Source organism: Balaenoptera musculus, chromosome 5 (genome assembly GCF_009873245.2).
Source record: "Balaenoptera musculus isolate JJ_BM4_2016_0621 chromosome 5, mBalMus1.pri.v3, whole genome shotgun sequence".
In the NCBI taxonomy this organism is placed as follows: Eukaryota; Metazoa; Chordata; class Mammalia; order Artiodactyla; family Balaenopteridae; genus Balaenoptera; species Balaenoptera musculus.
Genome location: NC_045789.1, coordinates 102,731,736 through 102,753,077, shown reverse-complemented (window position 1 = coordinate 102,753,077; position 21,342 = coordinate 102,731,736). Strand labels below are relative to the sequence as shown.

Below are 21,342 nucleotides of genomic sequence, written 5' to 3'. Positions count from 1 at the left end.
ACTTGTGAATTAGTGACACGGTCTTTTTCAGTTTATGAGCGTGAGTGATGGGAACCGACGGATTTCTGGGAAAGTACAAATTTAGCTTTCACGTTTCTGGCTGGGAGCAATTTCTCACAAGCCGTAAGAAAAGGGCTAACACGAACCACATACGGGTGCTTCACATTTATAACTCCAGAACAAATCCATGAAGCAGGTATAATCCCCGTTGTACAGAAGAGGAAACAGGCCCAGAAAGGTTTATTTCTTGCCTGAGCCCACCCGAGCGGTCAGCGCCAGGCCCAGACTCCACCGCAGGTTCCCGGGCCCGGCCCAGCGGTCCTTTCCTCCTCCTGGGTGGCCTCTGACTCTTTCAAGTTTGCTGGGCGACTCCTGAGGAGGAGGAGGAGGAAGAGGAGGAAAGAAGCTGGGGGCTGAGATGCTTTGGGCATACAGGAGCCACGAGGTTCAGGACGCAGAGCATAAATGCAACGAAGTGCCCCCTTAGGGCCCCGCACACCCGCCCGCGCCATTCGCCGGCATCGATAAGCTTGATCCTTCTGGGCTTCCGTAGTTCGGAACAAAACTGGATATCTTTAGGTGGGGAAGGATAAATATTTTGAAATTCAAATCATGTTTGCGGATTTGAGCACTGAGATAGCAAAGCCAAACCCTCCGTACGTTCTCACGAACTAAAACAGCGAAGACAACACAGTCTCTCCCCTTCACAAAAGGAAATCCCTCCCTCCGCCGGCGAACCGATGCCGGAAGTTCCGGTGGGCTTGACGTCACTACCGCCCAATTTCTGGGAGGTGCTAAGATGGATGCTCTACAGGCTCGGGAGCGACTCCGGCGGAGATACCTGTTCCCGCGGGACGTGGAGGTTCAGCTGGACCGCGAGGGCTACGCCGGGCCGGGTGAGGCACCCCCCGCCCTGGCGCGCTCCGAGTCGCGCCGAGGTTCCCGGAGGCGAGGCGCCGGACACGGCCGGCCCCGCGGGCCTCCCGCAGCCCTACCCAGTCAGGAGGGACCGGGTTTCGTTTTTTCAAGGCTTACCAAGTAGTTTTGCAAGTCGGGTATTTACTATCGTAAAAGATCCTTAGAGATCAGGTAGCCCTGCGCATCTTGGTCTTCAGGATTCCTAGGAGAGCTGGTTTAACACCTGTTTGGCAATATCCATTAAAATAAAAAATATCCACAGATTGTATATTTAAGAATCTAACAGAGGAGCGTACTCGTAGCAGTACACAAGGGCGTGTGTGCAAAGTCTTTCATCTCAGCTTTGCTTGTAATAGCGAACGACTGGAAACATCTAATTGTCCGTCAGCAGGGAGCTGGTTAAGTACACTTGGCTGTTTATACATGACACAGCAGGCAGACTTTTATGTACCAATGTGGATGCTTTTCAAAGGGAGGCGCAGAACAACGTATGGTATGCCACCATTTGTGTTCAAACCAGATAACATGCTGTGTGTGTTTACCTGTAGATGCATAGAATATGCAAGAATTCAGTAGACGTTATTACTGGTAGCTGCTTTGGGGCTGGGGAACTGGGGTTAAGGATAAAGAGAGAGGTTTCACCTTAGATCTTTTTGTCCTGTATGTTGTAAATCTTGTGTATTTATTATTTTTAAAAAGTAAACGCAGAAAACATCATGCGCAGGCATGCTGGTTTCTAAATTTTGAGGGTGTCTCGCAGAATTTGTATTATGAATAAGCTTCCCAGGAATTCTGATGGTCAGCTAAAAGCTCGGGAACCTTGGCTACATACTAGTGGTTCTCACATGAACTGAGAGAGAGGGCATGTCAGTCACATGGGGAACTTGTTAGACCCCATTTGACCCATTCTTTCAGATTGGGTCCCGAATAGAAGGAATTTGACTTGTCCATCACCTGTCTAAGACAGTACCATGTTGGGACTGGACCTCCAGTGTGCCCTTTCCACTTTTGAGCTGCCCCAGAAGGTTGTGTTTGTTTAAAAAATTAAAATGTGTAGTTTAAGTAGTGTTTTTGGAAAATCAAGTCCATTTTGTGTTCTAATGTTTGCCACTTGCATTTTTCTTAATTAACAGGACTAATCACTTTCCTAGACTATATATGAAGCATAGCATTAAAATTCCTATACTACCAGATGACATTATTCTTTCCAAAAGACTATATAAATAAATTTGGTTGCAAAACTCATTTAGTGGCAAAAAAGTTGACTATATTGGACAGGTTTTATGGCAGGCTCCTATTAATTATTTCTAAAAATATAAACCTATTTTGGTGGTTTTACAGAAGAAATTGGTACTGTAATGGGAGAGAATGTGGTTCTTAGAAAGCTCTAGGAAATTATTTTATTTGACTTAAAATAGGTGTAATTTAAAAAAAAGAAAAAAAGGGGGAATTCCCTGGCAGTCCAGTAGTTAGGACTCCGCGCTTTCACTGCCGAGGGAGCAGGTTCAGCCCCCGGTTGGGGAACTAAAATCCTGTAAGCGGCACGGCGTGGCCAAAAAAAAAAAGGCATAATTTTTCCTGTGAAGTTAATGGTTACTTCATAAGTTGAACTCTCCGTTATTTGCAGAAACCTCTACACCTGTTGAGAAAAAGGAGAAACCTCTTCCAAGACTTAATATCCATTCTGGATTCTGGATTTTGGCATCCATTGCTGTGACCTATTATGTTGATTTCTTTCAAGCCGTTAAAGAAAACTTTCACACCAATAGGTAAGAAAACTTTATTGCTTCGTAAGTTAAACACGTGTGTTTTATTTTTCACATTTTGTGAGCCGAATTCTTCAAACGCTTAGTAGGCACCTACCTTCTGCCGGGCATGGTGTTGGAGGTGCTGGTGACGCAGAGTTGAAAAAGAGAGTGTGTATTCTGGGCACATACCGCAGAGTGGGTGAGGCTGGAAATTATTTCATTGGGCTTTTACAGCACAGGTGTTTTCTGGATGAGGACGGTAGTGAATTTAAGAAGGACCTAATCCATTTGTAAACCATGCAGAGAGAATGACTGAAGGTCTTTAAGAAGATCAAGTACACGAGCACTGGGAGAAGGGAATGAGAATTGTGTGGTGGATGGGAATTGGGTCTCAGAGCTCATTTTCAGAGAATAGTTACAGCCAACAAGGTAATTACATGTACAGGCTGTGATTGAATTAGAGTTGAGGTCACTGGTGGGAGGAGTCAGGAGCTTTGAGGCAGGATGTCAAATAGTCCATCGTTCATGAGGATTGAAATCTCTGTAGTATAATCCAGGAGTTGACATGGAGGGGAAGGTTGTTCATCACACTCCTGAGTCCTCACTGAACATTGGAGAGTGTTCTGGAGGCCCCTAGGTAACAGAAAAAGAGGGAGAGGTGTTGGTGAGCATTGGGGCTGGCATCGAGAGGGGTGGTTTGCTTAAAGTGCAAGTGTAATTGTTTGGAAGTACCAGCGGGGCTAGAAAGGTGCAGACGGGACTGTTTGATCCGGTGATATCGTTGGGGATTGGGGGACACACATTCTCTCCCGCAGAGGCCCTCAGGAAGAGCAGTGACTGCTGGAGGGGTGCCTGAGGAGAGTAAGGGAGCAGGTGGTCCGGGGAAGGCAGGTGGGGGACGGGGGTGGGGATGTTATGTAAACTATGGGAGGGAGAGAGCTTGTTCCCGTTCCTTACTTCCACAAGCAGGAGCTTTCCCTAAACACTGCCATCTTCTGGCCCTTCCCCTCACTGGCTCCTTCCCTGGGAGGTGCTAGACCTCCTGATAGGGTTTGGGATGAAGAACCAGACGTGTAGCTCAGCACCTTCTTCCTCTTGGGAGCCAGCTGCCCATGGGAAGCACAGATTCTGGGCTGTTTTTCTGCACCATTGTTTTATGGGGCGACCCTGACATGAGAAGGTCTCTAGGTTTTCACTGTGACTTGAAACCCAGTGGGTAAGTCTGTCTGTTTCTGGGTCTCAGTGTGAGGAAGAACGTTGTCACCATTCACCAAAGCTGTCTTCTTTTTGTAGCTCCATCAGTAAAAAAGCTGACAGTTGGTCTTTATCAGTCTGGTTCCTTTGTGTCTTTCACTTGGTCTAGAACTTGGGCTGGGAAAAGAAGGGATGGATGTTTCAGGCACCATCAGTAGCACCTGCTGCTTCGTTCATGAAATATCTCATGAGAGCCTGAGAGGTACCCAGTTATGGTGACAGTGATGAACAAGGCACATTTCTCACCCTCCACCAGCTCATTTTAGGCTGTGATAGATGAGTAAGTCATGTGGTGTGTACTGTTTGCGTGTACGAGTGTATGTGCGGGATGCCGTGGGTGCACCTAGAAGGGGCACCCAGTCCAGCCCAACCTCATGAGGTAGGCCTTTTTGAGGTTTCAGGAGAGATGAGAGGATTTTTCCATTTGTGTCCTATGTATCCTTGTATATGAGAATACTAAGTATTCTTAGTAGTTAAAGGAGATGGTGAGGTAAGGAATAGCTCACTACACTGTAAGGTGTTTGGGGGCGCCCACAGGAGTAGTGGCACCCAGTAGCCCACCGGTGGTGTGTGACAGAGCCTGGACTCAGCCTCTGGACCAGGACTGGGGGGCATGAAAAGAAAGTGGGAGTCATAGGCCTGTCCTCAAAGAAGTGTCAGCTTAGAGGAAACGAGACAGAAACGCATGGTCGAAGGCTAAGGATTTTGAGTAGAGTAGTGTTGCATTCTTGCTGAGGCCTCGCTAAGCAGCGGGGAGTTGGGGCGGCTGTGGCGGGAGAGCGCTACCCACAGACAGTACGTGCAGGCTGCCTTCTGCTTTCTCGAAAAGGGTTCATTCCTCTGATTTTCCAAATCTGGCCTCCTCCCATGACCAGCAGGGGCTGGAAGGAAGGGGCTGATGAGCTTTTTCTCACACACACTGAGCCAGGTCTTGTGTGGAGTTGGAAGGAGCAAAAAGCCATTGTCCCTTGGGGGAGGACTGGAGATATTCTAGGAACGGGAGGGTGTCATTTAGAAACCTTTTACGAGAGGCAGTATGAATTAACTCCTTCCAAATTGATTTTCAGTATTTCAAGAAACCCTGCTGAACTTGGAGGAGTTGATGGTATCTGTTGAAATCTTTATTACTCTCACACTCAAAACTTCAGAAACAACCAGAAAGCCGCTAGCTTTCCTGTATGTTTAAAGAAAACGTCATTTTTTGTCGGTTAGTTTATGAAAGTGTGTGTGTGTGTGCGTGTGTGTTTAAAGTCTTACTTTTTCATCCTTTCATGTATCTCACTCTCATCCTTACCTACCCATCTCCTATTAGATTTAGACTTTCTGCAAGCCGGGATTGAGTAACTGTGGGTCCCTCTGCCCCTTCCCCAGTTGATACTCTTCTTAGAAATAGATATTAATCTATTAATGAAAACTTTTAAGATATCTGATTTGTTAAGTGCTGTCAATTAGCACTTTTTTTTTAAACCACTTTATTTTTGTGTACATATTTGCTTAACAATCACTGAATTTCTAGTCAGCTTCAGGTATCTGAAGAGCCTTTATAAGTAGTTTATATTGTCTAGACCCAAGGTATGCTGCACACAGTCTGTAGCAAAATTGCAAATAACATCTTTCTAAAGATAGGCATAGAAATTCTGATTCAGTAAGTTAAGATGCTTCCTTTCTCTAGTAGCAGGGCTGAGTCATACCTGGCTGGTAGGCCCTGTGTTATGGGACAGGACTCAAAATTCAAATCACCTGTATTCAAGGGTAAACTTACAAAACCTTTGTCAGATACATGCACTGTCAAAAGTGGGGTCACTGCCATTGATATGGTAAGCCAGCAACGATATGAGCCTATGTCACATTTAAGATGTGTCAAAAAAGATTATTTACTATTAGGCTGCAGAGGATGTAAAAGAGGATAATAGAAGGGTATTATTTTTGTCTCTACAGTTGGTTTCTGTTTGGTGGTGCCTTGTTGCTTGTTAGCTTATCGATTGCATTTTACTGCATAGTCTATCTGGAATGGTATTGTGGAATTGAAGATTATGATATCAAGTATCCAACGCTGATACCTATTACAACTGCTACTTTTATTGTAGCAGGAATTTGGTAAGTTACCTTTGGAATGAAAATTTTTTTGATCAGGTAATGATGTACATGGTACAAAATTCAAGAGGGGGAAAAAAAAGGGAATAATGGGAAAACAGTCTCCTTGATTCCCGTTTCAGTAGTATCTTTCTTTACTTATATATTTAGTTATTTAAAATACAAATGGTGACATGCTATATATGTATATTGCATTTTGCTTTTTAAATCATTTTCATTGTGAAGTATAATACAGACAGAAAAGTGGAAGAATCTAAGATGTACAGCTGAATTATCATGCAGTGAGCCTTGGTGTAAACCCTAACGAGGTCAAGAGAAAGATCTGTTCTGGCCCCCTCTAACCCCTTCCATGCCCCCTCTGACCCCTTCCATGCCCCCTCTAACCCCTTCCATGCCCCCTCTGACCCCTTCCATGCCCCCTCCCAGTCACTCTACCTTCATTCCTGCCCGCAGGTAAACACTGTCCCCACCTTCATGGTAATTGCTTTCTTTTGCATCTCTTATAGAAATGGGTTCATATAGTATGTATTCTTTTACATTTGACTGTTTACATGCAACATTATGTATGATTCATCCATATTGTGCATAACAGGTGCTCGTTTTCATTGCTGTTCAGCATTCCGTCTTGTAACCAAGTCCCAGTTTATCTGTTCTGCTGTTGATAGCATTTGGATTGTTTCCAGTTTGGGGTTATTATGAGTGATGCTGTTACGAACATTCTTGTGTATGTCTTGTGTGCCTGTGTGTGTTTCTGTTGGACGTATATGTACATGCATACATATATACATATCTCTAGAAGGGAAATCGTTGGCTCATCGGGTATGCATACCTCCAACTCTAGTAAATAGTGCCAAACTGTTTTCCAGAGTGATCTTTTTTTTTTTTTTAAATTGAGTTTGGAATTCTTCCATACCAGTACATATAGATGTGTCTCATTCTTTTTAACAGTTACATCATTATCACTGCATGGACATATCATGATTTATTTAACCAGCTCCCTGTTTTTTTTATTCTTTTGCTGTTATAAATAATGCCACAATTAACATCATTTTTCATAAGCTAAGAGGTTCTCAATGAAAAGTTTTTTTTATGTTTTTAAAAGTATTTTATAACTTGCTCATTAAAGAAAAATCTGTAAATTACAGAAAAACACAAAGGAAGTAAATCCCATGATCCTGCCAACCAGAGAGAAAACTACACTGAATATTGTGTATGGCCTTTTAGGTTTTTTTCCTCTCTTTATATTAATTGCATTTTAATTTGGGGAAAACCACACACCTTTGTACATATTCAGTTTAAATGTATTTTTTCTATTATATATTTTCTGTAGTTGAAGTTTATGGGTGTTTGACATATGTTACATTGTGATGGGGTTTTTTATTAACCCTTTGGTGACGAGTGTAGACAGTTGTCTTATTTTACAATTTCTTATAAGGCTAATGTCACCCCTAGAAATGTTATTGTATTTTTAAGAACAGTAGGATTATAGCTATTTAAATTTCTACTTCTCAAAATATTATGTTAGTCATTAACTATCTGAAACACTTGTTTAATTGACTATAATTTTCCTTTATTAACTTCTGCTCTTAAAAATTCAGTTCATAAAAATCATTGCACTTAGAAAGTGTGTTATTCTTACCTTGGTGACAGGAATAGTGTTTTTCTCAATGGAAAGTTTAATAGCAGCTTATAAATGATTACTTTTTCATTCTGTTTCTAACAGAAAAATACTTTAACCGTCTTTTTTTTTTACCATTATAGTTTGGTAGTGTGTGAGATCGTAAAAGCAGGCTGTAGTCATTTTATTTCGTGTTCCTTTACAGATACTAATGTTAAGAGACTGAAGTCTCTGTTAAGCCAGGCCAGCTCTCGTTAGAGGAGCTTTAGTGATTCCAGTTCTGAGTACTTTGTGAAGAAATTGTGATATTTCTAATATTGGCTAAATCACATATCTGAGAAACATGATTTATATATAGAAAGTTACTGGCTGAATGAACTTTCCCAAACCGGGTAAAAGTGAGTCCTTTAAATCTAGATTCTACAGTAGAATATAGTTGTATAGAGTATAGCTATAGTTGTGAACTGTGTGGCTATTTTGTCCTTTTCTTTTCAGCTTCAATGTTGCTTTATGGCATGTGTGGTCATTTTTCACTCCACTGCTGTTGTTTACCCAGTTTATGGGGGTTGTAATGTTGATCTCACTCCTTGGATGATTTCTAAAGGTAAGATTTCTGGAATGGTATTTCTAATAATGAATGCATTTGAAAAAGTCTTTCATGATAATTTTCAGTGGACATAGCAATAGCAGACTAGTAAATTATTTCAGTCATGTTTACACGAGAGCTGTTCATCCATTGAACTCTGAGGTAGAAGGGACTGTGATCCCTTCCCATTTGCATAATTTAGTTCTAAGGGACTACTTTTTAGAGAAGGCACCCTGACCTTCCTAGATCTCATGAAGAGAGTATTTGCACCTTCCAATATGGATAAGTTCACACATTGATCCATTTTCTATTGCAGTAGACTTCCATCTACTTCTATACAGATGACTATTGGCTAGATCATTCTTAGTTAATGGGAATATGGGAAGAATGGGCAGTTCTACCCAGTTGAGAAGAAAAGTCTGTTTTCTAACTGTCCTGGCTGCCTCATAAAAATCTGATGGATGGCACATCAGCCTTTTCCTTCCATGTTATTTATAGAATTTCTGCTTCCCCAGAGACCACTGTGTCCCTGGGCCTGCTGCCTTCACAATGGGGTCTACTTGCTAATTGTCAGATAACTCATTTATTGAATAAGTATGTGTTCAGAGTACTCACTGTACATGCTTAGGGACATGGTGAAAAAGACAGACGGTCCCTCTCTTCATGTTGCTTATGTTAGAACTTGGAGAAAATCTACTCCATATGTCAGTTTACTTACTTGTAAACTTGAAAACTGAGACCCAGAGGAGTAAACTTGAAAACTAAGACCCAGAGAAGTAAACTTGGGAAACTGAGGCCTAGAGAAGAAAAAGTTAATGCACTCAATTATTGGGGTGCAAAAGAAAACTGACATTTCAGCTCGCAGACAGCATGTTCTCCCTTTGGAGTTTTAAAGGAAAGTCCCTATAACCAGGTAAAGAAGAAATGGATGTCCTCTCATTGTTGCTAGTCTGAAAATAGCTGCTAGCACACACAAGCTGATGTGCAGAGGCCCCTCCACACGTTGTGCTGTGTCTAGGACCGTTTGGACTCTCACAGTATGTCCTCTGTCCCTGTTGACCTGTCGCCACAAGAACATTCCCTCATCTGACCCTGTCTCCTTTGAATTTCTGGCTGTTCAGTATTGAGTTTTTCCACGTGTTCAGGAGCTTTTGACTTATTGCCGACATCAACTTATAATTGCTAACAGAGAGCCAGAGAGTGTTGTAGGCAGGGAGATTGAACTGTGCTTTTCAATATTAAATCCAACAGCCTGAGATAGAATGTCTCGCTTGGGTTTTCTTTCAGGTGTAAGGGCATGTCAGTTTAAAGTGAATGGTTAACATCCTGCTAGCTGAAAGCACCGCAGACATAATGGAAAAGCTACAGTGTGTTTTGCATCTATGAAGTGAATGGTTTCCTTGGAAGAATTGTAACTTTATAGCTCTGTAGTTGAAATCAGAATAAATTATATTTCATTTGCATATTCCTAAACTCATTATCGAATTTTTCAGATTCAAAGTAGAAATATTCTATTCAAGACAGAAATAACTAATTTGCAGTGTTAACCTGTTTGGATCATTGGAGAAACTGCTGGTGTAAAAATTTAAATGAATTTTCATTAGAGATGCATAATGTACTCCAGATAGTGTAGAGATGTTGTTCACTCTTCCATTTAAGGGGGGGCAGTTCAGTGTATGAGATGACTGGCTGTGTATAAGGAATGATAGTGTCATGTGCCTTTAACCCAACTTCAGCAATTCCTATATAATACCATTTTTATAATAGTTTTGTTAGGAGGAGGACCAGTTGAAAGGATTTTGTGTTTTCCCATCACTTAAGATTTTATCACTGTGTAAATTACTGGGTTTTTAGCACTTGTTTAACATACGAACTTTTAATCATCTTAAGTACGTGTAATTTTTTTCTTAATATTTAAATAAAGTATTTCTATAACTTTCTTGTGGGTTTTGTTAATACAGACTTTGGAATTGTTTCTGTCTTCAGCTATTAGCACTTTCACTATAGAAATAAGGCTTCTTTTTAGAGAAGGCTACTCTGCTTTTCAAAGACCAATGGAAGACAGTATTTGCACTTTCAAATGCAAATATGTTTACATTAAACCTAAACATCGTAAGCATTGTTGACATTTTAAGTACCTTATGTTGGTTTCTGCGCTCCCCACCCCCAAGGGGCTTCAGGTGACGATATGTTTCAGTCAGCACTTGTGTCTGGCTCGGATCACACCCTGCAGTAGTAGTTAATCTTGACCTTGAGTAGCAGTTAATCTTTCTCCAGCTGTGAGGCAGGAACAATATCTGTGTTGTTGGGTTGCGGGTGATAAGAATAATGTTTATGAAACACCTACTACAGTGCCTGGCACACAGTAGGTGCTCACTCAATAAATGGTAATGGAGAGGGAATGAAAGACAAAGTAGATCAAAGAGCAGGAATGGGAAGAGGCAGGCATGATCGGTAAACAGAATCAAGCCCAGTTTGTGTACATATGCATGTGAGGGTGTGTGGAGAGAGTCATTTAAAGTAAGGAGCAAAGTCTGGCGAAGGTCAGAATCAGGTGGCCAAGTCAGTCAGTGACGTGAGGGTCCAGTGCAAGGCTGAGGTTGCAAACCCAGGAAGTAGGATTAGAGCACTGATTCAGACCCTCCGGAGGGAACTTGTGGGGGGCCAAGGGACGTACCCCTGTGACAACTCCCACAAAGTCTTTGGGCAGATTCTGCAAGAAATCCTTCCTTCCCTCCCTCCCTTCCTTCCATTTTTCTTTTCTTGAAAAGTAGTTTTACTGTTGATACTTGGATAGAAACCTAAGGCTGGGATTTTCTGTGTAATACAGTCATTAGAATCCAGTTAGCCAAGTGCTGATACTGTGGTATAGCTAGGGTGGTAAGGAGATGATTCTGTTACAAAGAGACATCTGAATAAATTTGTTTAAACAGGATCATGCCTGGTCCCTGTGCCCATTAAATAAGTGCTGTGCAGACTATTTGTGGGTCTTTTCCTATTGTTATAATTATTTTTTTTTAAAAATATTTATTTATTTATTTTTGGCTGTGTTGGGTCTTCGTTTCTGTGCGAGGGCTTTCTCCGGTTGCGGCGAGCGGGGGCCACTCTTCATCGCGGTGCGCGGGCCTCTCACTGTCGCGGCCTCTCTTGTTGCGGAGCACAGGCTCCAGATGCGCAGGCTCAGTAATTGTGGCTCATGGGCCCAGTTGCTCCGCGGCATGTGGGATCTTCCCAGACCAGGGCTCGAACCCGTGTCCCCTGCATTGGCAGGCAAATTCTCAACCATTGCACCGCCAGGGAAGCCCTTGTTATAATTATTAAATAAAAGCTGTGTCAAGCAGTGTTGTTGCTGCTTCTAAACAAGCCTGTGGGAGGAGCATCCACTCAGAATAGTAATGAATAACAGAATTAACAGTTGTGAATGTGTATCGTGAAGGTCAGGGATATGGTAGAAGCAAGTGTGTGCTCTTAAAAATGTCCCTGACTGACAATCCCAAGTGTCAAGACCGAGTCTTCCACCCGGGTTGCATACTGGTTGCCTCAGGCCTGCTGCTCAGAGGTTCCCATTGCAGCTGGTGACAAGGCTGTCTTGTGAAGAGTCCTCCAGGTGATTCTAACGTGCAGCCTCGTTCCAGAACTATCCTGTTCCAATCACTTTGGGCAGAGACGTCTCTGCAGAAGCTAGAATGTTCGAATTGTCAGGGAACACAGAGATAGCAGAATCGAACTTAGCTCCCTAGGGTAAAAACCAGATTGAGGCTCCCTCCAAATCTGTGTCTGGGACCTAGCTTGGGAGGCGATGGTCTATCTAGGAGACTTAATAGCATTTAACATGCTGGCTGTCTCAGGGTTCTTTGGTTTTATACAACAACAACAAGAAAAGGTCTCTGGCTATGCTTAAGCAAAAGAGAAATACATTGGAAAGGAATCGAGGGAAAAGCTAGGAGCCAAATCTTTATAAGTAGAATCATTTGGGGAGGTGGGGCGGGGTGGTCCTAGGTAATAGGGGTTATTAGATGCCCTCTTCTGTGGCCACAGGATAACTGCCCTTCACTTAAAAATATTTTAAAGACTTTGATTCAGCTCAGTGTTTCTTGAGGTGGGAAAGAGCTTGGTAGATTTTAAGAAATGTTTACATAGAATTCATAAAAATAAATAACAATCAGGAATATTTCGCATACACTAAGGACTAATTTGAAAGAAGCCAAATTGCAGGCTCCGGTCAAGGGAAGATTGGGAGTTGAACAGAAGAGTGAATTATTCCTAAAAAGGCCACAAAGATCTCTTCTAAGTCTCTCAGATTCAATTCTGAAGTTGAGGAATGGGATTTTCCCAATTCGACAGAAATGTAATGTGTAGCTATTTTATTTCTAAAGCAATGTGAGCACCTAGCTTTTAGTAGAGCTGTAGCTTTGGCAAACCTTATTATACCTCACTTTGGGTATATTCATGATGCCTTGAGATGCATCATTCCTATCCACATACAAATGTGTTGTGCTATTTACCATCTTCAAACAAACACCCAAGATAGGGCTCCCTCACGCTTCTCCAGTTATTAACCACTTTTTGGGTCCCCTTTACAGCAAAACTCCACCGAAGAATTCTCTAGGCTCATGATATCCAATTGTGTTCCTCATTAAAAAAAATTGTATTATGACATATGGACGCAAAAGACTGTGTATAATGTTCCTTTATGTATAAAAATAGAGTCCAAAAGGATGTCAGGAACTTGGCCCCTCCCCAGCCCACACTCAGGAGTAGGAGTGGACCCTGGAGTTCATTCAGCTCACTGCTTCCCTTGCTCCCGCACGCCCAGCCCTCAGCCTGATCCCCACTCTCTCTCAGGACCAGCAGGACTCCTCGTAATCCCGCCACCCCTGTCATGGTGCCACCACAAAACCTGGGATTCCTTATCATACCCTGGGCTGACTTCCATGTGCATCTGTCTGTATGTTCCGGTTATCACCTATCACTGCATAACAAACCACGCCAAAACTAAGTGCCTTAGGACAACCACCACCCTTTATTTTGCTCAGGAATCTGAAATTTGAGCAGGAATTGATAGGAACAGCTTGTTATGCATGGGGTGACTCAACTGGGACTGGACGGTCCACTTCCAAGGTGGTTCCCTCGTGGTTGGCGAGATGGTGCTGGCCGCCAATTTCACTCCGCCTGGACCTCTTCATGGGCCGCTTGGGTTTCCTCATGGCATAGTAGCTGGGATTCAAGGGTGAGCTTTTACGTTAGTTTTCTGTTGCTGCTGTAACAGATTGCCACCAATAGCGCTAAAAATGACAGAAATTGATTATCTCACGGTTCCTTGGTTAGAAGTCTAATATGGGTCTTGGCAGGGCTACATCCCTTTCTGGAGGCTCTTAGGGGAGAGTCCACGTCCTTGTTCTTTCAGGCCGTTGGCAGAATTCAGTCCCTTGCAGCTGAAGGCCTGAGATCCCCATTTCCCAGCTGGCTGGCAGCTGAGGGCCGTTCTCAGCTTGGAGACACCAGCCACGTGCATTTCTTGCTGTGTAGCCTTCTTCCTCCATCTTCAAAGCCTAGGACAGTGGGTCAACACATCCCTCTTATACTTTGAAATGCTCCTGCCTCTTCTTCCATTGCCACATTGCTCTGACCCACTCTTCTGCTGCCTCCTTCACTCCTAAGGGTCCGTGTGAATACATTGGGCCCTCCCACCTGGGTCACCCAACATCATCTCCGTGTTTTAAAATCCTTACTTCATTTCAGTGTTCCTTTTGCCAAGTAACACAACATATTTATAGGTTCCAGGGAGTATAGGGTGTGGACGTCTTTGGGGCCATTACTCCACCTACCACGGTGTTCCTAGAGACAGGAAATGGAAGCTACTGCTTAAAGCGTGGGCTCAGAAGCTGAGAGTGTCACTTCCATCCTATGCTACTGGTCAAGCAGTCACAGATCCCCTATTTAAGGGGAGGGGACATGGCTTTGCCCCATCCTCAAGGAGGAGTACCAAAAAATTTGGAGGTCGTGTTTTAAAATTGCCATAGTCTAGCAGCCACTGTGGAGAGCAGTAGGGAATTTCCTTAAAAAACTAAAAAAAAGTTGCCATATGATCCAGCAATCCCACTCCTGGGCGTATATCCTGAGAAAACTTGAATTCTAAAAGATACATGCACCCCAGTGCTCATAGCAGCACTATTCACAACAGCCAAGTCATGGAAGCAACCTAAATGTCCATCAACAGATGAATGGATGAAGAAGATGTGTATAAATACAATGGAATACTACTCAGCCATAAAAAAGAATGAGATAATGCTGTTTGCAGCAACATGGATGGACCTAGAGATTATCATACTAAGTGAAGTAAGTCAGAAAAAGACAAATGTCAATGTCATATGATATCACTTATGTGTGGAATCTAAAATATGATACAAATGAACTTATTTACAAAACAGAAACACACACAGACATAGAAAACAAACATACGGTTACCAAAGGGGAATGGGGATGGGGGAGGAATAAATTAGGAGTTTGGGGTTAACAGGTACACACTACTATATGTAAAATAGATAAACAACAAAGTCCTACTGTATAGCACAAGGAACTATATTCAATATCTTGTATAAACCATAATGGAAAAGAATATGAAAAAGAATTTTATATATATATATATGAGATTCACTTTGCTGTACAACAGAAACTAACACATTGTAAGTCAACTATATTTCAATAAAAAAAAAAGAAAACTGAAAATTGCCACAGTCTAATCTCTGTTCATAAATTCTCTAGATTCCTTCCACATGCAAAAGTCATTTATCCTCAGGAATCACTGAAGTTTCATCCCATTACAGCATCAGGTTCAGGCTTGAGCTCCCGGATCTCATCGTCTAAATCAATAAAAGGTGCCTCAACAGGTGCAAGGTCCTCTCAATCTGCACACCTTTAAAGGTAAGTTACCTGCCAATTACACACCAAACATACAGGGGTGAGATAGACATAGGGTGCTCGCAATAACATTCCCGTTCAAAGAGGGGTAACAAGGCACGTGGCCTCTGTTCCCTAAAAATTCTGAAAGCCAGCTGGGCGTATGTCTCCCTCTCTTGATTAGGGACCAGTGCTGCTTCCTAGGACTGTGCAGAGCTTTAGGCTCTACCCTCTGGGCTCTATTCTGCCCTCTGTGTCATCCTTTTTTTAGTGGAAGCCGGTGGTTCTTCCACTAGAACAAGTCTCAGAGAGTGAGAAGTAGAAGAGCTGCTGCTGCTGCTGCTTTTTTTAAAAAAATATTTTGTTTATTTATTTATTTATTTATTTATGGCTGTGTCGGGTCTTAGTTGTGGCACGAGGGATCTTCCGTTGCGGCACGCGGGCTCTTTGTTGAGGCGCATGGGCTCTCTAGTTGTAGCGCCCGGGCTCAGTAGTTGCGGTGTGTGGGCTTAGTTGCCCCATGACATGTGGGATCTTAGTTCCCCGACCAGGGATCGAACCTGCATCCCCTGCATTAGAAGGCAGATTCTTAACCAGTGGACCACCAGGGAAGTCCCAGAAGAGCTTCTTGGTAGCATTTAAAGAAATCTTTACCTCCTGCAGCTGGAGGGTAGACATAGCTAGGGATCAGCACAGAACTGCATTGTGAGAGTGGCAGAGTAGCAGAGAAGGCTGCTGAATTCTCAGTCTAGGAAAATATCATCCACCAGAGTCAGAGCCCTGATAGGGAAGGAGCAGGAATTTGAGAATTGGGAAGGGGATAACTGGTGAAATGCACTTGAGAACCTTGCACTCCTAGATTCCTCAGAACCTTCTGGACCTACAGAAGGGCCACCTCTCCCTTACTGGGTGATAGAGCCACTCCTTGCTTGAAGACCATGCTGAGGCCCCAGAGGCGGTAGGAACCTTACAAAGCAATGCTTGGTCACCTCCAGAATTGTCCCCATGTCCCTCCTGGCCACCCATCCATTATTCTGGATCAAATGCTTGCATAGCCTTACTGGGGATGTGCTGGCCTGCTAAGTAGAGAGAGGGATCATATGGCAAAGGTGCTTCAGGACCTGAATGACATATACTGACAAATACTTCAGGAGCCTGTGCCTGGGAGTAAATCATGGTGGTGCTTTATTAAAAGCAGACTATAACATTGGTTAAGGGAGAGTTTGTCAGTGTGGTTGCTCCCTTTTGAAACAGGATTTAACACCCTGGCAAGGGCTTGAAGAGGTGGTTCTAATCCACTGCTGTTATGGTTCTTGGAGACTTGGAAAAAGTCATGGTCCACATTAAACAAAGTAGAGATGCCAGGATCGCCATGACACATTGTAGGGGAAGGGATCAACGGACTCAGGGAAGTGGGCGTGCTCAAATGGGTCCACCACGTAAGATTGGAAAACCTACCAGCTGATCTTTGGAGGACCCCAAAGGCTCTCCATTTATCATGGAGATAAGAAATATGCCAGTAAGAAGGGATAGGCATCATTGAGTTGGTCAACAGTGACTGTCCTCTGTAGGCCATGCTGAGGCAGGAATGCTGTTATAGAACTGGTCTCCCTAGCAGCAGTTGGAATGATAGGATCCCGTAATAGTGGAGGCTGTACCATTTTTGCTTTTCCCAGGCAGGTCTAACAGTGCACCTTCACAGCCTTGCCTCAGAGCTACCTGACTCTTGTTATCTCCCATAATACAGAACTGGATTATCTGACATTCTACACAGCATCGTACTGGTCCACTACACTGATGATCTACAGTCATTGGATCTGATGAGCAGGAAGCAGCCAGTACTTTAGATGTCTTATCTGAAACAGGGTGGACGAGAAAACCTACTGAAATTCAGGAGGCTATAACTTTGGTGAAGTCTCTGGGGGTTCAGTGATCTTGAACGTGTTGGCCTATCACCTCCAAGATGAAAGACAAGATGCTGCTCCTTGTTCTTCCTCCCATTAAAAAAGAGGCAAATACTTATGGGGATTTCTAGACGTTGGAGGCAACATAGACTACATCTAAGTGTGTTACTTTGACCTGTTTACTGAGGAACTCACGAGGCTGCCCATTTTGAGTGGGTGTTGGAGCAAGAGAAGGCTCGGAAGCATCTCCAGGCTGTAGTGCACACATTCTCCCACTTGGATCTTACAACCCAACAAAGCCAATGGCACTTGAAGTGTTTGTGGCACATAGTGGTCTTATGTTGGAGACTCTAGCACAAACCACTAGGAGGGTCACAGCACAGACCACAAGGATTTTAGAGCAAATCCATACCTTCTTCTGTAGATTATTATCTCCCTTTTGAGAAATAACTTCTCACTTGCTACTAAGCCCTGGTAGAGACTGAACGTCCATCTATGGCATGGACTGGAGTCGTCTGACCCACCAAACCACAAGGTTGGGCATGCCCAGCAGTGATATGTTGTTGAGTAGGAATGATGTAGAAGACTTGAACTTGAGCAGGGTTGAAAACCATGAATAAGTTGCATGCACAGGTGGCTCAGGTTCCTTTGAAACCACTCCTCCTGCATTGTCTCCTTTCCTTTAATTCACACCTATGGTCTCATGGGGTTTTTTTCATGACTGATGAGAAAAAGCTCAGGCTTAGTTTACGGGTGGCTCTATGTGATATGACAACACCAACCATCATGATATGATGTCCAACCACGTGGACAGCTGCAGCATTACAGCCCCACCCAAAGGGATCCCTGAAGGGAAGGGTGGTAAAGGAAAGTCTTCCCAGTGGGCAGAATGTTGAGTGGTACATAGGGTTGTTCACTTTGTCTGGATTGAGAGACGTCCAGAGTGCAAATATACATGAACTCATGGATGGTTGCTAACAGGCTACCAGTTTGTCTAGATATTCAGTGACTTGGAAATAAAATCTGAAGATCGGTTACAAGGAGGTTTTGGGGAAAAGTGTGTGGATGGACCTCTCAGAATGGATTCAGGGTATGAAGATTTGCATCTCATGTGAATGCTCACCAGCGGCGTCCCCTACAGAGCAGCGGGATGAAATGGCTGCTCTGTGGGAGTCCGTCAGCCTCGTTGCCTAGCCACCCCAGTGCTTGCTCTACGGGCCCATGTACAAGGTACACGGTGGCAGGAATGGAGGCCATGCTTGTGCTCAGCAACACAGAAATCTCCTCTCCAAGGCTGATGTGGTTAACAGAGTGCTGAGTGCAGAACCTGCTGTGATGATCTGAAAAAATAAAATTTTGGAAACGTCTTCCATTGAGAAGGGGAACCTTTATCCCCTTCCCTTGAATCTGGGTGGGCTTATGACAGCTTTCACCAACATAGGATGCCATAAATGATGCTATGTGGCTTCTCAGGCTAGGTCGTAAAGGCCATACAGCTTTTGCTAGTTCTCTTGGAATGCTTGCTTGCCAGATGTTCCCTCCTGGTATGCTCCCTTTCAAAACCCAGATGCAACGCTATGAGAGGTTCAAGCCACACATAAAGAAGCCACGTGGAGGTGCTCTGGTCGAGAGTCCCAGCTGAGACCAGCCTTCGGGTTATCCTATTCCAAGCACCAGAATGTGAGTGAGGCAACCTTTAAATGATTCCAGCCCTGGCCATTGAGTCACCCCCAGCTGTTCAGGTCTTCCCAGGGAGGGACCTAGACATTGTAGACCAGAGAAAAAACAATTCCTGCTGTGTGTCCTCTGCAAATTCTGACCCACAAAATGCAACAAAATGATGGTTGTTATTTACTACTAAGTTGGGTGGTTTAGTATGTCACATTGGAACAGATGCCAGGAGCAGAGGTCAACGCCGAGCTGCCGATGTGGCCCCTTTCCCTGGGGAGACCTGCCTGGTGGGTGTTTAGTTGTATGGCGCCCCTTCCGTCGTGGAGGGGGTGGAGACTTGTCCTTCCTGGATGAGACACACATCCTGAAGATGTATTTGCCTTTCCTTCCCATGGTGCTTCTGCTAGCTTTCCCATCCGTACACTCAGGGAGATTCATATAAAATTGTCAGGGTGTTCTTGGCTTCTGATCAAGGAATTTATTTCCCAGCAAAAGAAATGACCATGGACTCCACCAATCCTCAGGACTTAGCATCCACTCAGAGCCCATATCTAGTGTTTTCCAAAAGATCTGTGTAGGAAAAAATGACATTAGTGGGAAAAGTAGCTAAGTTCGAATAAAGCCTGTAGTTTCGTTAATGGTTTTACATCAGTGTTAATTTCTTCATTTTGACAAGGGTACCATGATGTGTAAGATATTAGGGGACGCTGGGAGAAGGGTAAATAGGAAAGTCTATACTATCTTTGCAACTCTTCTGTAAATCTAATATTATTTCAAAAGAAAAGGTTAAGAAAAGGAGACCTGGTTTGGACCTCTCCCCAGTGAATGATCACCTTGCTGTAATGCTATATGTCCTTTTGGGGAGCCTTGGAGGAAGATCCCCAGTATATTTGTGCCAGCGTTCCAGAGCTTTTTCTCGAGGAGACCAGCCCCCTCTTCATTCAAGGGTTCCAGGTCTGTGAACTGGCTCAGGTGTGGGAATTGAGAGTTTTTGACTCTCTTGCATAATGATTCAAGATAGGTCTCTATTTACCTTCTCTAGAGATTTTCCAGTTATATAGATCCAATAATGCTTTAATAGGCTGCCTGTTGTAGGTTGAATTATGCCTCCCGAAAGTTATGTTGTAGTCCTAACCCCTGATATCTCTGAATGTGACCTTATTTGGAAATAAGGTCTTTGCAGATGTAATTACCATGTAAGTTAAGACGAGATCATACTGGAGGAGGGTTGGCCCTTAATCCAATATGACTGGTGTCCTTATAAAAGAGGAGAAGAGGCAGACGCAGACAGAGGGAAGATGGCCATGTGATGACAGAGATAATAGATTGGAGTTATGCAACTGTAAGCAAAGGAACGCCAAGGATCGCCGGCAGCCACCAGAAGCTAGACTAGGCAAGGAAGGCTCCTCCCTAGAACCCTCAGAGAGAGCCTGTCCCTGCCGACACCTTGATTTCCAAATTCCAGGCTCCAGAACTGTGAGCCAAGAAATTTCTGTTAAGGAACCCACTTGGTGGTACTTTGCTACAGCGCCCTAGGAAGCTAATACACTGCTCACCTCTCTTATTCTTAGGAACTCTGGGATTATGTAGCCACCGGCAAACATAAGTGGGGCAAAATCTGCTAATTGGCACTCGGGTCCTGTTGCCTATCAGAGTAACTGTGCCCGTGTTATCTGTGGCAGTTAAGCACGTCTGGTTGGCCTCTGCCCCTCTGGGGATTCTGTCATCCTCATTGAAATTGGGGAGCCCCTGTTTCAGGGCAGCATTTCTCAGCGTCATCCAAGAGGCGCCGAATTGTCACAGGAGAGCAGCTGCCTGGTCAAGGCATTCCCAGCCCCTTACAACTAGGTGAGCCCTGCGACCAGCTCTCACCGTGGAATGTGGGTGGGGTAACGTGCTCCAGAGGTGAACGCCAGGGGCCTGGATGCCATCAGAGCCCACCATTTCTCACGCCCCCATGTCTGCCCACTGCTGAGCTGGGATCACTCAGAAGACATTGAGGTTCCTGTGCAGTTCAGACCTTTGAAAAAATGTCATCCACAGAAGGCAGAAAGCAGCATGGGTAAATCTCTCAATCAGTTTTTCCCATTGTCTTGAGTAGAGGGGAAAGGGGACAGACTTCACTTTCTCTCTTTGGTGTCCAGAAACTTACATTTCATTGCTTATTAGAAAGAATTGAGGTAGCCCAGACCAGGGAGTCCCACCTGATTTTCTGATGGGGCTTGTGTGTTATCTATCTTTGTATTCTAAGCGAGTTAAGGGTCATGCTAGCTGCTGTAGCAGATACCTTTCCAAATTGCAGTGGCTTAGCACAATAGGAACTCATGTCTCACTCATGTAAGGTCCAGTTTCAGCAGGGAGAATGTGCTTCACCGGTCACGGGGGGCTCAGGCTGACAGGCTCCGCCGTCTTCAGCACGAGGCTCCAACGTTGCCCTGGGTGTTGGTGTCAACATCTGGCTGGTGGCGGGGGAGAAAATGGAGGATTGTGTAGGGGTTTTTCATGGGCTAGGGCCCTGAGTGTGTGTGTCACTTCTGTCTGCACCCCACTGTCCAGAACTTAGTCATTTGGTCCACTTAGATGCAAGTTGCACTGGGAAGTGAGTCCCAGGCTGGGCAGACACTTCCCTGTGACAGCTCTATGCTCCGG

The 21,342-nt window shown here is 44.1% G+C and overlaps 2 protein-coding genes and 1 pseudogene across 2 annotated transcripts in view; 2 read left to right on the top strand and 1 right to left on the bottom strand.

Moving 5' to 3' along the window:
* Positions 1-770: 770 nt before the first annotated feature.
* On the top strand, positions 771-10,157 carry TMEM128 (transmembrane protein 128). Its single transcript, XM_036853266.1, has 5 exons — positions 771-896; positions 2,546-2,687; positions 5,859-6,017; positions 8,128-8,236; positions 9,506-10,157. The coding sequence occupies exons 1-4, from the start codon at positions 800-802 to the stop codon at positions 8,225-8,227; spliced, it is 498 nt and encodes a 165-aa protein (XP_036709161.1). The 5' UTR covers positions 771-799; the 3' UTR covers positions 8,228-8,236; positions 9,506-10,157.
* OTOP1 (otopetrin 1) overlaps positions 2,613-21,342 on the top strand; it is a 66,032-nt gene continuing 47,302 nt past the window's right edge. Inside the window, exon 1 of the mRNA XM_036853265.1 lies at positions 2,613-2,687. Within this exon, the coding sequence (XP_036709160.1) occupies positions 2,642-2,687 (46 nt within the window). The 5' untranslated portion in view covers positions 2,613-2,641. The remainder of the gene's footprint in view (positions 2,688-21,342) is intronic.
* Positions 4,994-5,842, bottom strand: LOC118895753 (annotated as a pseudogene).